The sequence below is a fragment of the Heloderma suspectum genome, chromosome 11 (genome assembly GCF_057233095.1).
Source record: "Heloderma suspectum isolate Gila_16-S chromosome 11, 16-S_ref, whole genome shotgun sequence".
NCBI classification, from domain to species: Eukaryota; Metazoa; Chordata; class Lepidosauria; order Squamata; family Helodermatidae; genus Heloderma; species Heloderma suspectum.
In genome coordinates, this window is record NC_139468.1 from 4,728,670 (window position 1) to 4,745,543 (window position 16,874).

The 16,874-nt window shown below is 44.3% G+C and overlaps 1 protein-coding gene across 6 annotated transcripts in view; it reads left to right on the forward strand.

Moving 5' to 3' along the window:
• Positions 1-16,874, forward strand: part of RORA (RAR related orphan receptor A) — a 511,382-nt gene that overhangs the window by 482,584 nt on the left and 11,924 nt on the right. For 2 of the 6 annotated variants that reach the window (XM_084816677.1, XM_084816680.1), the window contains 3 exons: positions 11,061-11,202; positions 12,189-12,584; positions 15,375-15,496. In XM_084816677.1, coding sequence (XP_084672803.1) covers positions 11,061-11,202; positions 12,189-12,584; positions 15,375-15,496 — 660 coding nt within the window. Of the gene's footprint in view, positions 1-11,060; positions 11,203-12,188; positions 12,585-13,257; positions 13,285-15,374; positions 15,497-16,874 lie in introns of all 6 variants that reach the window. The other 4 variants (XM_084816678.1, XM_084816681.1, XM_084816683.1 and 1 more) reach the window with 4 other exon arrangements.

The window sequence follows — 16,874 nt, forward strand, 5'->3', positions numbered from 1 at the left end:
AAGGCTTTTAATGGTTGATTGATGATAGCTATTGTCTTGCTTTTTCTGGTTTTATACAATTTTGGATGGCTTTTGTTGATGCAGGTCTCTTGTTTTGTATTTTGATGGCTTTGTATTGAATTTAGTTGTAAACCATGGAAAAGTGGTATCAAATACTTTAAATGAACAAATACAATTATCTTTGTTAGAGAGAGACAGCTGAATCTCACTTTAAAATCCTTTTATTTCCCTTTGCAGCCAAGCTTTGCTGCTTCGCTTGGATGATAGTGCCTAGCAGGGTCCCAGAGTCACTCAGACTCCCAGAAGCACTTTTGTTCTAAGCCATTTCAAACATGGAGTCAGCCACATGGTTCTGGGTTTTCCAGTTCAGCCACATGGTCGCTTATGAATTAATCAAAAAGGAACACAGACTTCTTTGCCTGACCCCTGTTTTAAGCTTCAAACTCTTCGCAGCTGGGCAGAAGTGTCCACCCATCCCATGCCACAAACCAGCTATTATTCCAAAAGGGGGGCATGTGAAATGCCAGTCACGGCTAAGCAAGGCAGGAATGGTAAACTCTCAGTGAAGTCTGTTTAGCAGACATTAGCATTTACATCTGAGAGTCCAGGACAGGATCAAGTACCTACCTGACACCCCTCCTAGGTAACTAGCAAACTGACATTTCAACCGGGGAATTCCAGGAGGACAGTCTGATAGGCAGACAATCCATAACTTTCTCCCCATGTGACAAACAGGATTAACCAACCTCCAGGTAGACCTGACTAGCCTGGAAGCTTTGCTGAAAGTAAAGTGGAGGGGGAGAGGCTTTTAAAAAAACGAAGCTGTACAGTCAATAGAGACCAGTTCATCACATCAGGATATAAGAAGAGCCCTGCTGAATCAGACCACAGATATTTGCCTTTTTCACAACGGCCACAGGCTGGGGCGACATTGAGGTGTCCAGCACAGCTGCAAGAGCTTTCTTGGTCAGTCACCACCAGCTCAGATCTGATCAGGGACTAGTCCAGCTTTCTGTTCACACAGGAGCAAACCAGCTGCTCGAGGGAAGCCCACAAGGAGGACATAAGTACAACAGCCCCCCCCCCGCTAGTGTTCCTCAGCAATTGGTATATAAAGGCATACTGCCTCTGGTACTGGAAGTAATGTGTAGCCATCATGACTAGTAGCTATTGAATCCCATAGTTTAACTATGCACTGTGTGAAGAACTACTTCCTTTTATCTGTCCTGAATCTAGACCCCGGGTCCTAGTATTATGAAAGAGGGAGAAAAATGTCTCCCTAGCCACCTGCTCCATACCATGCATAATTTTGCACGCCTCTGTCACATCTCCCCATACCTGCCTTTTTTCTAAGCTAAACAGTCCCAGATGTTACAACCTTCCCTCACAGGGGCGTTGCTCCTGCCCCTTGATCATTTTGGCTGAAATTTCTGCACCTTTTCCTACTCTACAATATTCTTTTTGAGGTGTGGTGCCCAGAACTGTACACAGTATTCCAAATGTGGTTGCACTATAGATTTGTGTAAGGGCAGTATGATATTGGCTATATTTATTTTCAGTTCCTTTTCTAATTGTGCTCAACATGAAATTTACTTTTTTCACAACAGCCATAGGCTGGGGCGATGTTTCCATTCAGGTGTCTGTCACAACTGCAAAGTCTTTCTTGGTCAGCCACCCCTAGCTCAGATCTCATCTTCAACATGAAGTGGGATTTCAGTGTACATCACTTTGCACTTGCTTACATGGAACTGCATTTGCCATTTTAATGCCCATTCTCCCAGTTGGGGGAGATCCTTTGGGAGCTCTTCAAAGTCCCTTTTTTGTTTTAACCACCCTAAATAATTTGGTATCATCAGCAAACTTGGCAACCTCAGTGCTCACTCCTAATTCCAGATCACTTATGAATAAGTTAAAAAGCACTTGTCCAAATATATTTGTCAGTCTGAGTTCCATGTGGCTCTCACCTTGATCGTTGCTACTCCGTGTAACATTCCTCAGATTCCTTTGCATATACAAAGATTTATTGGATCCATTCTGATTCCCAGTGTTAATCAAGCTGATTGCTCTTCTAACAGAAACCACTACCTTTTTAACATGCATATTCCTTATTTGACAAATTTGGCTTGTAATTTCCTGGAAAGATGTTGGGACCTGGAATTTCCTGGAAAGATGTTGGGACCAGTAATCTTTTTAGGGGTTTGTCTATATTGGGATGTTGCTGCCTTGCAGCTGGGTCTATTATGGAGAACAGTACAACAGGAAATAACAATTACTTGAGACTGAAATTATGGACACCTTCCCACCACCAGCAGTACTTACTGCTGGGATGTATTTATTTTCATCCTGTATTTGAATAAATAATAAATTACTATGAATTTTATGCATCACGGCCCGCCACAAAAAGCAGTCTTGAAGCCACTTACACTCATAATACAGAAATCCATGATAAATATAACAGGAAAAAACTTCAATATCAATATAAACCATAATCAGCACAATAATACAGTCTAGAATGAACACCACAAAACATTCCACAACAATGGGGCCATAACTAATGTCCAAATGCCTGGGAAGATAAGTATGTCTTCACCTTGTGCCAAAAAGATGGCAGTGTCGGGGCCAGGCAAGCTTCCTTGGGGACAGTGTTCCATAAACAGGGCTATAAACAGAAAAGGCCCATTCCCAAACTGACGCCCCCTGAACAACTTTTGGAGGAGGCAGATAGAGAAGGTAAAGCTGAGCTCAGGGGCCTGGTCGGTTCATACAGGGAAAGACAGTCCTTGAGGTATTGGCATTCTGAGCCATATAGGGCTTTAAAAGTTGCAGCCAGAACCTTGCTTGTGGGCCGGACACGCCCTTTGAACTTATTCGCAGCACAATGCCTATAGGAAAATTGCAGCTTTTATAGGAGTTTATAACAGCAAACCAGGCTTCTGCAAACACAGAGTAAGCTTCGTTCTGTTTCTGCCACTGTTGACCCAGCCTCCATCTGACCAGTATGGGACTGGAGGTTTTCTCCTCTGTCTCTTCCTCAGTTCTTGTTTGATTCCCTGCTTCGCCGCCTGTGCTAGCCTTCAAGAGCCCCTTCTTTGCCCCATTGAAACTTCCTTCTGAGTGGGAGTGTCCAGGAATCACAGCTGTGTCATTTCCCCTGCTCCAGTCTGGAAAAGCTTCCCCAGGCTTGAAACCCTGAAGCCCAGGGTTTGTTAAAGTTGCAGGATCAGGGGCTCCTTGATCCTTACCCCGCCAGGCACAGTCAGTCTACCACATCCCTCCTGCACAGGCTATATTCAGGCAGAAATGCAAACAATGTTGGATGCCTTAGTAATTTACTATTCATACATATATTTTAGTTTTATATTCCATTTATATTCCAGAAAATATATTCCATTTCCTTTGCCAAGGAGGAGTAGCCTCACTGGACTTACGTGGCAATAAAATTGTGTTCTGCCGAGTTTCCCTTAGGAGGTCTGTTGGTTGCGTGGTTTGTACACATGCCACAAGTTGGCCTGTGGAGGAAACTGCAAACGTGCCAGGAACATTTTTATTCTGATAGCTTAAGGCTTTAAAATCAAGGATAGAACAGGACGAGAGCACTGATTCCACAGCGAAGTGGGTACTGACTTGATTGATTATGCCATGGGATAAAAGGGGGCCTAGAATGTGAGATGTCATAGGCATTCTGCCAGTCCATCTGCTGCATGAAACTTTGAGCTGGGCTGTTGCCTACACCGGTTCATGCCACAATAAACCAGTCACTCTCTAGGGCAGCAAAGGGTGGACTGTCTACCACTTCTAGTTGCTGGGATTCCTGCAAAGAATGTTGGACTAGGTGAACTTTTGTCTGATCTTTTGTTCTTAAGCAAGAGTGCATACTAAGGATCGCTTCACACAATGTATACTTCAACTATGGAATTCACTTCCAACAGGATGTAGTGACGGCCACCAACTTGGATGGCTTTAAAAGGGGATTATTTATTTATTAATTAAATTTATTAATCGCCCATCTGGCTGGTCACCCAGCCACTCTGGGCAATGTACAACAATAAAAACAGTTCATACAATAAAATTCAACATTAAAAACATCACATTTCTAAAATTACCCTAGCCCACCCCAAATGCCTGCGTGAACAACCACGTTTTTAATGCGTGGCGGAAGCTCATTGAAGAGGGGGCATGGCGGAGTTCCCTAGGGAGGGAGTTCCACAGAGTGGGGGCCACCACAAAAAAGGCCCTCTCCCTCGTCCTCACCAGCCTAGCTGTCCTGGCTGATGGGACAGAGAGAAGGCCATCCAAGGCTGATCTTGTTAAGCGGCCTATTTGGTGTTCCTGGAGGTGCTCCTTGAGATAGGCTGGGCCAGAACCGTATAGGGTTTTAAAGATCAAAACCAACACCTTGAATTTGGCCCAGAAAACAACTGGTAGCCAGTGTGGCTCCTTCAGCACTGGAGTGATGTGATGTTGCCGACGGCTGCCTTTAATCAGGCGAGGCGCTGCATTCTGTACCAGCTGCAGCTTCCGAACCGTCTTCAAGGGTAACCCCACGAAGAGCGCATTACAATAGTCTAAATGAGAGCAGGGCATGTACTACCGATAGGAGCAGATGGTCGGGAAGGTAGGGGTGCAGCCACCGTATCAGATGGAGTTGGTACAGCGCTGTCCGGCTCACAGCTGACACCTGAGCCTCCATGGACAGCTGAGAGTCTAAGATGACCCCCAAGCTGCAGACCTGGTCTTTCAAGGGTAGCCATACCCCATTCAACACCAAGTCAACATCCCCCAACCTCCTCTTGTCACCCACCAAAAGTACCTCGGTCTTGTCAGGGTTCAGCTTCAGCTTGTTCCTCCCCATCCAGCCACTCCCCATCTCCAGACATTTGGACAGGGATTCTACAGCCAACCTTGGTGAAGATTTGAACGAGAGGTAGAGCTGCGTGTCATCCACATACTGATGACACTGCACCCCAGACCTCCTGATGATAGCCCCCAGCGGCTTCACATAGATGTTACATAGCATCAGGGAGAGGATGGAACCCTGTGGCACCCCACAAGTGAGCAGCCATGGGTCTGAAACCTCCTCTCCCAGTGCTACCCTCTGGTACCTGCCAGAGAGGAAGGACCAGAACCACCGTAATACGGTGTCTCCAATGCCCAACCCCTCCAGGTAGTCCAGGAGGATACCATGGTCAACGGTATCAAAAGCCACTGAGAGGTCGAGGAGAATAAGGAGGGAGCATTCGCCCCTATCCAGAGCCCTCCTCATATCATCTACCAAGGCGACCAAGGCCGTTTCTGTCCCATGCCCAGGCCTGAAGCCCAGCTGAAATGGATCTAGATAATCAGCTTCTTCCAAGATTAGACAACATGGAGGAGAATGCCAGCAGTGGCTACTAGTCCTGACGGCTATATGCTACCTCCAGTACCAGAGGCTGTCAACCGGCTGCTGGGGAACATGAGCGGGAGGGTGCCATTGCACTCGTGTCCGGCTTGTGAGTTCCCCAGTGGTATCTGGTTTGCCACTGTGGGAACAAAAGGCTGGACTAGATGGACCCTTGGTCTGATCCAGCAGGACTCTTCTCATGTTTGTTTAGTTGTGTCTTAGGTTATATCTTAATTGTTAAGTGATCCTAAGTATGCACTCATCCTTTGTAAATGTTTCACAATGGTGAATCATAGGGTTTCTAATAAAAATAATAAGACACTGCAAAACTGAAGTTAGCTGCCTTTCCGGAATTGCAACAATAAAAAGTCACTGGTGTGCCATACACAGAGAATCAAGAATTCTGTATAAAATGCTTCAACGTTCTTTGCAATGTGAACCCAAATTTCTGTGAGCAGGAGCCCAAATTTCTACAGTCAGAACACCGATTTTTATTTTTTTATTTTTGCTTGTTTAAAAAATAAATTCAGAGTTTGCTTTAGAAAATAAAAAAGAATGGGGGGGGACAACTCTCTGATTCCTAATTGGCAATTACTAGTATATTGTGAAACGTAATGATACGTGGAAATGTGTAAGTGTTCGCCATAAATCATGGGCTTATGAATAAGTCTTTGTTGTCACAGGCTGGTGGAATATCCTTTTCAGAGTGTCTGCCATTAGGATGCAACAAGGCAGCTGTCAGCTGTTTTCTTGTAATTAAACAGCCAATGAGCAGCTAATTAAGACATATGTGTATACAGAAGTGGAAGTGGGCATGTTAATGAACTGTAGGAATCAATTCATTAAATGAAAATTGTCAAAAGACCAAATACGAGCTTAGTGGTTCAAGTCTCTGCCAGGCTCAAAAAGCAATGAGGAGGAGAGAGAAGGAGAGAAAATATAAGCATCATCTCTACACCTACAAGACACAGGCATTTCTTTTCTTGTCTTTGAGGAGGGACAGTAAACAAGTTTGTCTCTGCAGATCAGTTCATTGACACTATTAATAGCCTTGATGAAACCTCCTCTTTATGTCATCAAATTTAGCTTTCCTTATAAGTTATTCATTCAAGCTGACCAGCAAAAGAAAAATACACCTGGCAGGAGTTTATTTGGGGGCATTATATGTGTGTATTTAAAGTATGTTGTGCGTATAAAAAGGATTTTGACATGGCAGAAATGAAGTGTGTGTGTGGGGGGGAGGGTTGTGTTTTCCATTTTTAGCAGTCCAAACCGCTATAATTTTTGTTAGGTTCACATGTAAGAAGATCCTTTTGTGCAAATGTCATAGACACTAAAAACATAATGCAAGTAATTTATTCTCAGCAAGGAGTTTGGTGGGTGCAGCCCAGTTCAGTTTTGTTCTCGGCTACATTCGTGAAAACAGCATTGTAGCTACAGCTGGATATAACCCTATGCTAGCCAGTTTGTTTCCTCCCTGATCCTCACCTGTCCACCATCACTGAGGATGAAGACACTTGGTGTGAGCGGGTATTCAGGCTGATAGGTGAACAGTGCCTTACGGGAGAGGTGTGGCCTCAGAGAAGTGATCTGGGAAGCAAGAGGATCAGGGTAATTTGTGGCGGATGTGGGAACTGGAGCTTCACAAGGATCCTTGGGGTGAGGGGCAACACAGGTGTGAAAAGGGAAGAAGTGCTGCTGGAAGGCTACAAGGGTCCAGGGAAGGGGAAACTGTCTCCGGGAACAGGCAGCTCAAACAAGGGCAAAAGAATGGGACTGTTGTGTCAAGGTGGAGACCCCTGGCTGGGAGTGCTGTGGCTCCATACCTTGTGGTCATCCCACCTAACATTGCACTGCGCATGAGAGGAGGGATACAGCACGACCAGAGCCATTAACGGGTGGGGGAGGTCAGAGAGAGAGTGTGATGGAGTTCTAGCACAGTAACTAAGGGCCGAGACCGCAATAGCACTTAACTGGTACATAACTGTTGAAATGAAAGAAGTAGTTATCAGAAGAGGGTTTGCTGAGTCCTATTGTCCAGAGCCACAGAAGAAGCCTAAGCTGTGGGGCATGACGCTACAGTACTCGTTACTTGCATGATATAAGAACATCAGAAGAGCCCTGCTGGATCAGCCCCAGAGTCCATCTAGTCCAGCATCCTGTTCACACAGTGGCCAACCAGCGGCCCCCGGGAAACCCACAAGCAGGACGTGAGTGCAACAGCACCCTCCCACCCATGTTCCCCAGCAACTGATGTACATAGACTCACTGCCACTGGTACTAGGGGTATGTAAGAACAGAAGAAGCGCCCCTATGCTGGATCAGACCAAGGGTCCATCTAGTCCAGCATTCTGTTCACACAGTGGTCAACCTGCTGTCGACCAGGAACCCACAAGCAGGGCATGAGCGTGACAGCACCCTCTTGCCCATCTTCCCCAGCAACTGGTGCACATAGGCTCACTGCCTCTGGTACTGGAGGTAGCACATTTCTGTGGTGTATTGTGATCAGTGCTGTGCCAAAAATTTCTCCCACATTTTTTTTTTAACCACTCTCATTCAATTTCAAAGAAGAGAAATTGCTTTCAAAAAGAAATTCAGTGGTGGAGAAATTTCGAAGAAACTCTCACGGGTTGGGTTTGGGTTACTTGGGCTTACCTTGCTTAGGAGGTAGTTGAGGAGTGAGCTGTTTCTCATTGTATAATCATCTCTCTGCCAGCCTGTGACCTCCTCAGCTTCTTAAACTTCAATTAAAGCCCAGTTTAAGGCACCATGCGGTAATCCTCCCACAGGGCTTTTTCAGATCTGGATGTGCAGGCAGTCTGAGAGGCTAGCTGTGATTACGTATGCTCAAAAACACCACACAAATAAGCTATGAAACACTGTGAATGAGGCAGGACAATGGAAGCCTCTTTCATAGGGGGGAAAAACTTTCAGGAAATTGGAGGGCAGATTTTGGCACAGCAATAAAGTCCCTAGAGCCAGACACAGCACTGCCCCCGCCTGCATTGTGGTGGATGCAAATTGGGGCCAGCCTGCCAAGACAGTTGATGCTGTTGCAGCCCAAAGACCTCCAAAACCCTTATCAAAAAAGAAAGAAGCTATGCTACAAGTGTGGTGTCTCTCTACAAGAGAGCCAGTGTGGTGTAGTGGCGAGAGTGTTGGACTGGGAGCCGGGAGATCCGGGTTCTAGTCCCCACTTGGCCATGGAAGCTCACTGGGTGACTTTGGGCCAGTCACACACTCTCAGCCCAACCTACCTCACAGGGTTGTTGTTGTGAGGATAAAATGGAGAGGAGGAGGATAATGTAAGCCGCCTTGGGTTCCTTGCAAGAGGAAAAAAGGCGGGGTATAAATGCAATAAATAAATAAATGCAATAAATAAATAAATACAAGCCCTTCCAATTGGGAGCCCTGCCTGGGAGGCACGGTTGAGAATTTCTCCTCCCCCTGGAGAAATTTGGTGACATTGTCTCCCAAATTTCTCTGCCCACAAGTAAGGTAGAGAATTTCAAGAGGCTATTTGCACACAGCTCTGATGGTGAGTTTGTTGCCTATCTCACTGGAATCAACCACTTTGAGCTACGATCGCTGCACTTGCTTAAACATTTGGAGCATCTGAGAGTGCATCATGGTTTCTGCATCACATATGAATATACTGAATTAATGAGAGGACTTTGCTCAGCCCTACTCTGATTGCTTCATTTGAGTTCGGAAGCGAATTTCTCCTATGTCCCCAGTACAAAGACGTTAATGCACAACAGTATGTCAGTGGTGAGCTGTGTGTGTGTTTGTGCGTACATCCACATGAAATTGGATGGGTTGACTCCATCATATACATGGAAGCAGCAATCAGGGAATGGATAGGGACCCTCCCAGATTAAGTGGGGGGAACATAGCTCTGTGGCAGAGAAGGTCCCAGGTTCACTCCCCAACACTTTGGCAGGCCATTACCAGTCAGAATAGACAACACTGGCCTAAATGGACAAGTATCCTGACCTGGTATAAAACAGCTTCCTATGTTCCTATATGTTCCCCAGCTTCTGTGTATATTGGATGAAGTCTGGCTGTTTAAATATGTCTGCACCATTCACAGTTGATACACCATACATGCATTTGGTACTCTGGTATCTGATTCTAAAACGGGGAGAAAAATGTGAATTGTCTCATAGGTCACTTGGTTGACAGCTAGAGATCTCTTCTGCCTATTCATCCCAGAGCACAGCTCTCCTATTGTAGCCTTGCTTTATGAACTTTCATAATCCAGAGGCTATTTGCTTAGGAGTGTATTAGTTAATGAGTTGCTTTAAACTGAACCAGATCAGTGGTCAATCTATCATAGGCAGTAGTTCTCCAGAGTCTCTGCAAAGGTCTTTCCTAGTCCCTCCTGTCTGAGTTTTAAAAAACAAAAACAGAACTGGCAATACGAGAGATACAACACTGATTCCTTTGACAAGGATTATAGAGTTCCCTGTCATGAGTCAGAAGAAGAAAGTGGGAATAGATTACCTTTCTGTCTTCCTTTAAGCCTACAACATCCTCTCTCTCTCTCTCTCTCTCTCTCTCTCTCTCTCACACACACACACACACACACCATAAATTTAAAAAAGTTACATATATAACCTCCGAAGACCTATCAATGTTTGTTATCCTGTCCTCTCCATGAGGGCCGAGTGATGCCCATGTTCTGATCCACTCTGTACTTCTGCCAAAGGAACAAATGAATGAAAATCGTGTTTCTGTCCCTTAAGTTTAACTCATGCGCCTCTGTCTGTGTTGAACTGGGCACATCAGTTGAGAATGTCAGTGAGTTCTGCCTACCCCTTTGGAGCTGGCTTGTGCTGGATTTGAAATAGCTTCAATCTTATTAAGAGCACCCCTAACCCCAGAACCACTTTTCCTTTTAAAATTGGCCCTCCTGTTCCCCCATGGCTCCTTTGAAGTAAAGAAAAAGACTTTAGGAGATCTAGTCACTGAACTTATGGCTTAGAGATTTTATTATATTAAGCTGTATATAAGTATTGCTAATAAAATAATAATATACATACATACATAATGTAAAGTTTAGCCCTGAGTTTATGAAGGAAGGAAACTGGTGGCAGTTTTTTCAGGGAGTTGAAGGTAGTTTGAAAAAGAAAGATGCCTCTGCTTGGGGTGTTTATGGCAAACAAGGATGTTGTTGCTTTTTATGTACTTTCAAAACCCTGCAAAACCTGTTTGACTAGAAGTAACAGTGGGGCACTTGTGTGTATACCTTGGAAAGCAATGCCTCTTTCAACTCTTAAAAATATTGTCTGTTTTTCCAACCAAGTACTTGCAGACATTCAATTGAACACAGGTATAAAGCAGCCCTTATTGAACTAGTCCTGAAATTTACAAAAATAAATTAAAAATTTCTAGCTATTTATGTAAAAATATGTATTAATATTTTATTACAGAATATATAAATGTTATACAAATATATAACCATACAAATATATAACCATAGGACCATATTTATCTATTTGGGTAAGTTTATGTATTCTGTAATAACATCTATTTAAAAAAAAACACCTTGATGGTACTTTTTTCTCTGAAGGTAAATGGTTCGCTTAACCATGCTGCCTTTTCAAAGTAATGTGCTAATACTTTGGATCCAGCCACTGATGAGTCTTCCTCTTGCATTTTTTTCATCATACTACAGGGTTTTTTCAGGAGGAGTCAGCAAAGTAATGCCACATACTCCTGCCCTCGTCAGAAGAACTGTTTGATTGATCGAACTAGTAGAAATCGTTGCCAACACTGTCGGTTACAGAAATGCCTCGCTGTGGGGATGTCCCGAGATGGTGAGCTTTACTAGTTCAGGTCAGCTGTCTTGTGTGTGCAGCACTGCTTAGCTTTTTGCTTGCTCATCCCATTCTTAAAATATTAGTCTTGAAATATTCTGTGCCTCATAAGTCACTGAATTTATTTTGGATTGACCCACCTAGCAGCTTTTAGGATTTCTTACCACTTGCATGTACAGACACAGACAGAGACACACACCACATTACCCAAATGTTGTTATGTCATGAAATGCCACAGTAAATGTCTACCTTTCTCTCTGGTCTCACTAGGCATGCTGTCTTTTTCTTAAAGAAGAACCTCTTATTCCAAAACTTTGTGGCTTCATACAACATAATGGATGTCCTGTAATTTTTCCTTCTCAACCAATCTTCATATTTCCATATTCTTCCTTCCCCATTACTGGTAAAGGGATTATGAAATCCTGCTGCTAATAGATGCATCACTACAGCAAGGATTAACGTGCTCCTCTCTCAGATGACAAACTAGAGCGGTAGATTCTCTTGACCGAAAGAAATCCAGCATTTTGGACCCAGGAAACCCACATTGAGAACTCAGACTACTATGCAAATCAAATCTATTTGCAGTGTATTTCATGTAACTGAAATCTAATTCTGTTAATTTCTTTTTCTTTTTAAAATTATCTTTTTGATGCCCGTTTCCATGTGAGTCATCTCCTCAAATTCCTCTATAGCTCCTGCAGGACCGAGATATCATGCACACATGATCTGTTCAGGGGTTTTTGCTCAAACTAGCCCAACAGAATGACGCCTGTCTTCTGACTTTCCAGTATACGATTTCACCTGTGTAATCAAGCAGACAATGTGCTGTAGTCACGTAAGCTGCTTAATAGCTACCCTAGCGATCGGAATGATGTGTCCTTTCTAACATAGCATTTTACTACTGCTTCTGGAAAGTGTAGCGTCTGATCATCTAAGCTGGGGGACCCTGGTGGTGATAAAATATATTGCTTGTGACTATATTTCAGCTGTAAAGTTTGGTCGAATGTCAAAAAAGCAGAGGGACAGCTTATATGCAGAAGTGCAGAAACACCGGATGCAGCAGCAACAGCGAGATCACCAACAGCAACCCGGAGAGGCCGAGCCGCTGACGCCGACGTACAATATCACGACCAACGGGCTAACGGAGCTACACGATGACCTCAGTAATTACATTGATGGGCATACCCCTGAAGGTAGCAAGGCAGACTCCGCGGTTAGCAGCTTCTACTTAGACATACAGCCTTCTCCAGACCAGTCGGGGCTTGATATTAATGGAATCAAACCAGAACCGATCTGTGACTACACGCCTGCATCGGGCTTCTTTCCTTATTGCTCTTTTACAAACGGAGAGACTTCTCCTACTGTGTCCATGGCAGAATTAGGTAATCATAAAAGAGGAAACAAATCCCATGTAGTTTCTGTGATAGCTATCCTTTGGATTAAGAGGAACACCTTTTGGCTTTTGGCCACAGCAACCACATTTTGAGTTTGGGGTATGGCTGTAACTATGTAGGCTGCTCTTTCTGGAAATACACTGTCGCCTCGACTTCAGCCAGCACCGATGTTGCACATCAAGGCAATCATCTTGGCTTGGATCTGAATTCCAGTCAGTCATGCTTGCTGTTAGCCACTCTGCTGGGGTGATTAACAAGCCTTTTGTTGTATTTTATTTAATTATTTACATTTATGTACATATCCCGCCTCAAGGTCGTGTACATGGTTCTCCCCTGCACTTTATCCTCACAACAACCCTGTCAGGTTGGTTAGGCCGAGAGAGAGTGACTGGCCCACGGTCACCCAGTGAGTTGCATGGCGGAGTGGGGATTTGAATCCAGGTTTCTCTAGTCCTAGTTCAACACTCCAGCCATTACACCACACCGGTTCTGGGAGAGTCGCTTTCTAGACACCCCGCTCTCCTGGCCGTTACACATAGGTTTGTGATGGTTGACAGGGCTGCTATTTTGTTTTTCTTTATTTGGAAGGCTGCACTAAATGATGGGATATTATAGTAATTCTGGTGCTGGCTTATAGGGATTGTTTTGTTTTTTTTCATAGGTGAGCAGAGCGCCCAGTGTTCCTTAGGTAATTTATTTAATACATATCTAGCAGCAGTATCTAGTTGAACAATGACATAAGGCACACCTGGTTAATTGGGAAGTAATCTTTTTGTGAGGAGGGCAACTGGCCAAGAGAGTTTCTAATATTCTGCAACAACAAACACCACTTGGCAGAGACCAAGCTCAGCCGAATTTGTTTTGATGACTAATGTGGAAAATCCAAATACGTCTCCCACTAAAATGGCACATGAGTTACTACAGTGCTGTTGTACAGCTCCAGTTCATTTCACTGAGCCGTGCATGGGAAACTTTCCAAACCATTGTGATCTAGTAGATCAGATCTATCTGTCTGCTACCCTTAATACCACCCAGAGTTGGCTACATTACCAGGTTTTATGATAGGGCTACATTTGGCTAAGCCTCAAAACTGTACTTGCTGGATGTATAGGTCAGGATAGCCTAGTGTGTGCACAGAGTGCATTTGCACAAAGGCCTATTGTGGGTCTCTCCCACAAAGTAACAGCCAAAGGGAGTCTTTTTGTGGCGAGTTGTGAAAATGATTTGCCATCTAACAAGCCCTCATGCTTGACAATCAGTTGTTAACAGTGGAAAGCTAACCAGCCTGTTCCTATCTTTATGGGAGTCTTAAAATCAACACAGCAATAACTCCCTGTCCCAGACTAATATGGGATATCATTTCACTTACTCTGGGGGTGGGGAACGAAACAAGTAGAAGGGCAATTCTCTATCCTAATATGGAAATCCATGTTCTTTGTCAGGCCTGCTTCTTGTGTCATTTTTGAAAGGTATGGATACACTTTTGGGAAGCATTAAAAAGCCAGTGCATAAAATCTGGAAGTGTTAATCTACCCCCACCCACCCCACACAGACATTTCCTCTTCAAAAAGTGGATCATGGTAGGAATTTGGCTTGGTAAACAAACACTGGTTTGTTGCAGTGGTAAAGAAAAAGATAGATGCCTCCAATTCGGTCAAAGAAATGAAAAAATGTTCTATTTGCCCAGCAATTGTGGGTCTAAAAAAAGGCATGATCTTACCTAACTTTAATTCCTATTAGAAATCAGATTCCAAATCCACCTTCTGCATTCCTTGCACTGTGTTCACAATCCATTAAAAGAATGGTTTCCAAAGATGAATCCAGTAGAATAATAGCAGAGAAGATAATGATAATAATAGATGTGACATAACAAACCTGTTAGGTAGGTGTTGTTAATGCCTTTCAGGTGGGATAGTTGAGGACAGGCCCTCAGTCAGTGGTAGAGCAAATGGTTTCCATGCTGGAGGTTCAGTCCTTGGCATTTCCAGTTAAAAGGATTTCGGGTAGCAGGTGCTGAAAGATACCTATGACCTCGCGGAGCCACTGCTTGTCAGAACAGACAATACTGGGTTAAATGCACCAACTGTCTGACTCAGAATAAAGTAGCTTAGGGAGCAATCCTATGGCCACTAGACAGTGGCTAGACAGCCATAGAATATGCTGTTTTCCAGGAACTGACCTCAGAGCCTGCGTGCCGAGGTTGGTTCCCAGAGAACCGACCTCCCCCCACTTCCATGCTGCCCTGTCCTCGCAAGAGGAGCGCGGAGTGGCCAGAAAAGGGCGTGGCTGAGGGCTTTTTGTACAGCAGCCTCCTCCCCCGCTCTGCCCTCCCACAGGTAGACAGCCGCAATCGGCTGTCTAGCTGAAAAAAGCAGGGCAGGAGAAGTGTGGAGGGAACAATCCCCTCCGTGCTTCTCCTGCCCTGCTTTGGATAGGCGGTTGCCTCTGAGTTCGGAGGCGGCCACCTATCTAGATAGGATTGTGCCCTCCGTAAGTTCATACATTGAAACTGAGACATACTGACTTATCCAAGGCTACTAATTGGGCATTGAGATCCAAATCCAGTAACCTCTCGCCCACGGCGACCATCGGTAATATAACAATTCTTGGAAATAAAATGAAATTGAAATGGATGTTAGGAACCCATTTCAATGTTGTACGAATCCATTGCTGAAAACACCTGCAGTTCAATGGTTGACTAGACAGAACATGCACAAAGATATGTGGGTAACATTTTTTTTAACACATGCCACTTCTTGCTCACTCTGTCTGTTTTAGAACATCTTGCACAGAACATTTCTAAATCACACATGGAAACCTGCCAGTACTTGAGGGAAGAGCTACAGCAGATAACATGGCAAACGTTTCTACAAGAAGAAACCGAGAACTACCAGAGCAAGGTATTTGTCTTGGATAACCTGCCAAGGGTTGTCATTGTCCTTCTTGAAGCACTTCTTGGTTGTTTTTCTCAGTCGTCAGTAAGAAATAGTTGTGTGTGTGCATTTCAGAATATTTCCATGAGCCCTCATGCAGCAGCTCTGTAGCGCTTCAAAAATCTCATTTCCTCCATGGTGATAGGAAACATGGCAGAGCGCAGGCAAGCCTAATACTTGCTCCCGACCGCTTCCATAGGGCCAACGGTGAGATTAAACCATCACAGCATTGTTTGATGAATTGGTATGTGACAGGAAGGGAACATTCAGATGCCATGGTTTGGCGTTATGGGAATGAGCACGGAGAAGCCTCTAGCTAGAGCATTCCCTCCTCCCCTCTCACACAGCAGTTAATAACTTCCAATCCTTGTTTGCTGTTTTTGTCTGAAGAGGCAAACAAGGATTTTGCCTGAACAGGCAAACACACACCAACTCATCAAACATCTGCAGAATGCTACTGTGGTTTAGCCTAAACTCTGAGCCTATTTGCATGTTATTCATCCTTCCAATGTAGGAATGTAGCCAAAAAGTTGAATGGCTTGAATGTAGCCCAAAAGTTTTCAGACTGCTTATTGTCCTGATTTAAAGTATATGGCCCTGATTTTGATTTTCTCTCTTGTACAGTGCTTTGATTTGAATCCTTAGAAATTAGGATTCACATTGCTCGTCTAACTAAATCTGGTTGAACCATGCATAAATTAAAACTGATTTTAATTATACCCCCTCCTTCCAACAACGACACCCCACACCAGCTTACTGCCCTTTTAAAAAGACAGTACACAAGTCATTCACAATCATGAAACACAACTAATAACTGAGAGCTAAAAGTAATGGGAGCAGCAACTAAACAAGCCACAACAGTAGGAGAATAATTAAAACATGCCAAATGTCTGGTGAAATGGGAATGTCTTCACTGCTCACCTGACAGCTGCAATTTTTTAGCGATTATGTCTGCGTTTGCCTGAAAATGACTTGAGTGTTGTATAGATGGGTTCTTTTTAATCAGAGTCCAAGTGCACTAAGCAGTGGGTGGCCAGCCACAGCCTTTGGCCCCCCTGTCTGCCAGAGTGAGGAGGGGCGATGGTTTTCTGTCACCTTCAATGACGTTAAGATCAGTCCTAGCACACTTGGTCATGGGCCTAAGATGACCCTCTAAGAGAGCAGTCCTGGGCCCCCTAGATGGCATCTGAGGGGACGTAAGATGCAGTGAATCTCCCTTTCCGAGGCCAGAGCCAGACCTCCAGCCTTGGAGGAGGAGATGTGACTGTGGATTTCCCACTCCAGCTGAGCTGCCATGGAAAGTTCTGTGGCAGCTCCTGTAGAGTTGGAACTCTGACCTTGAGAA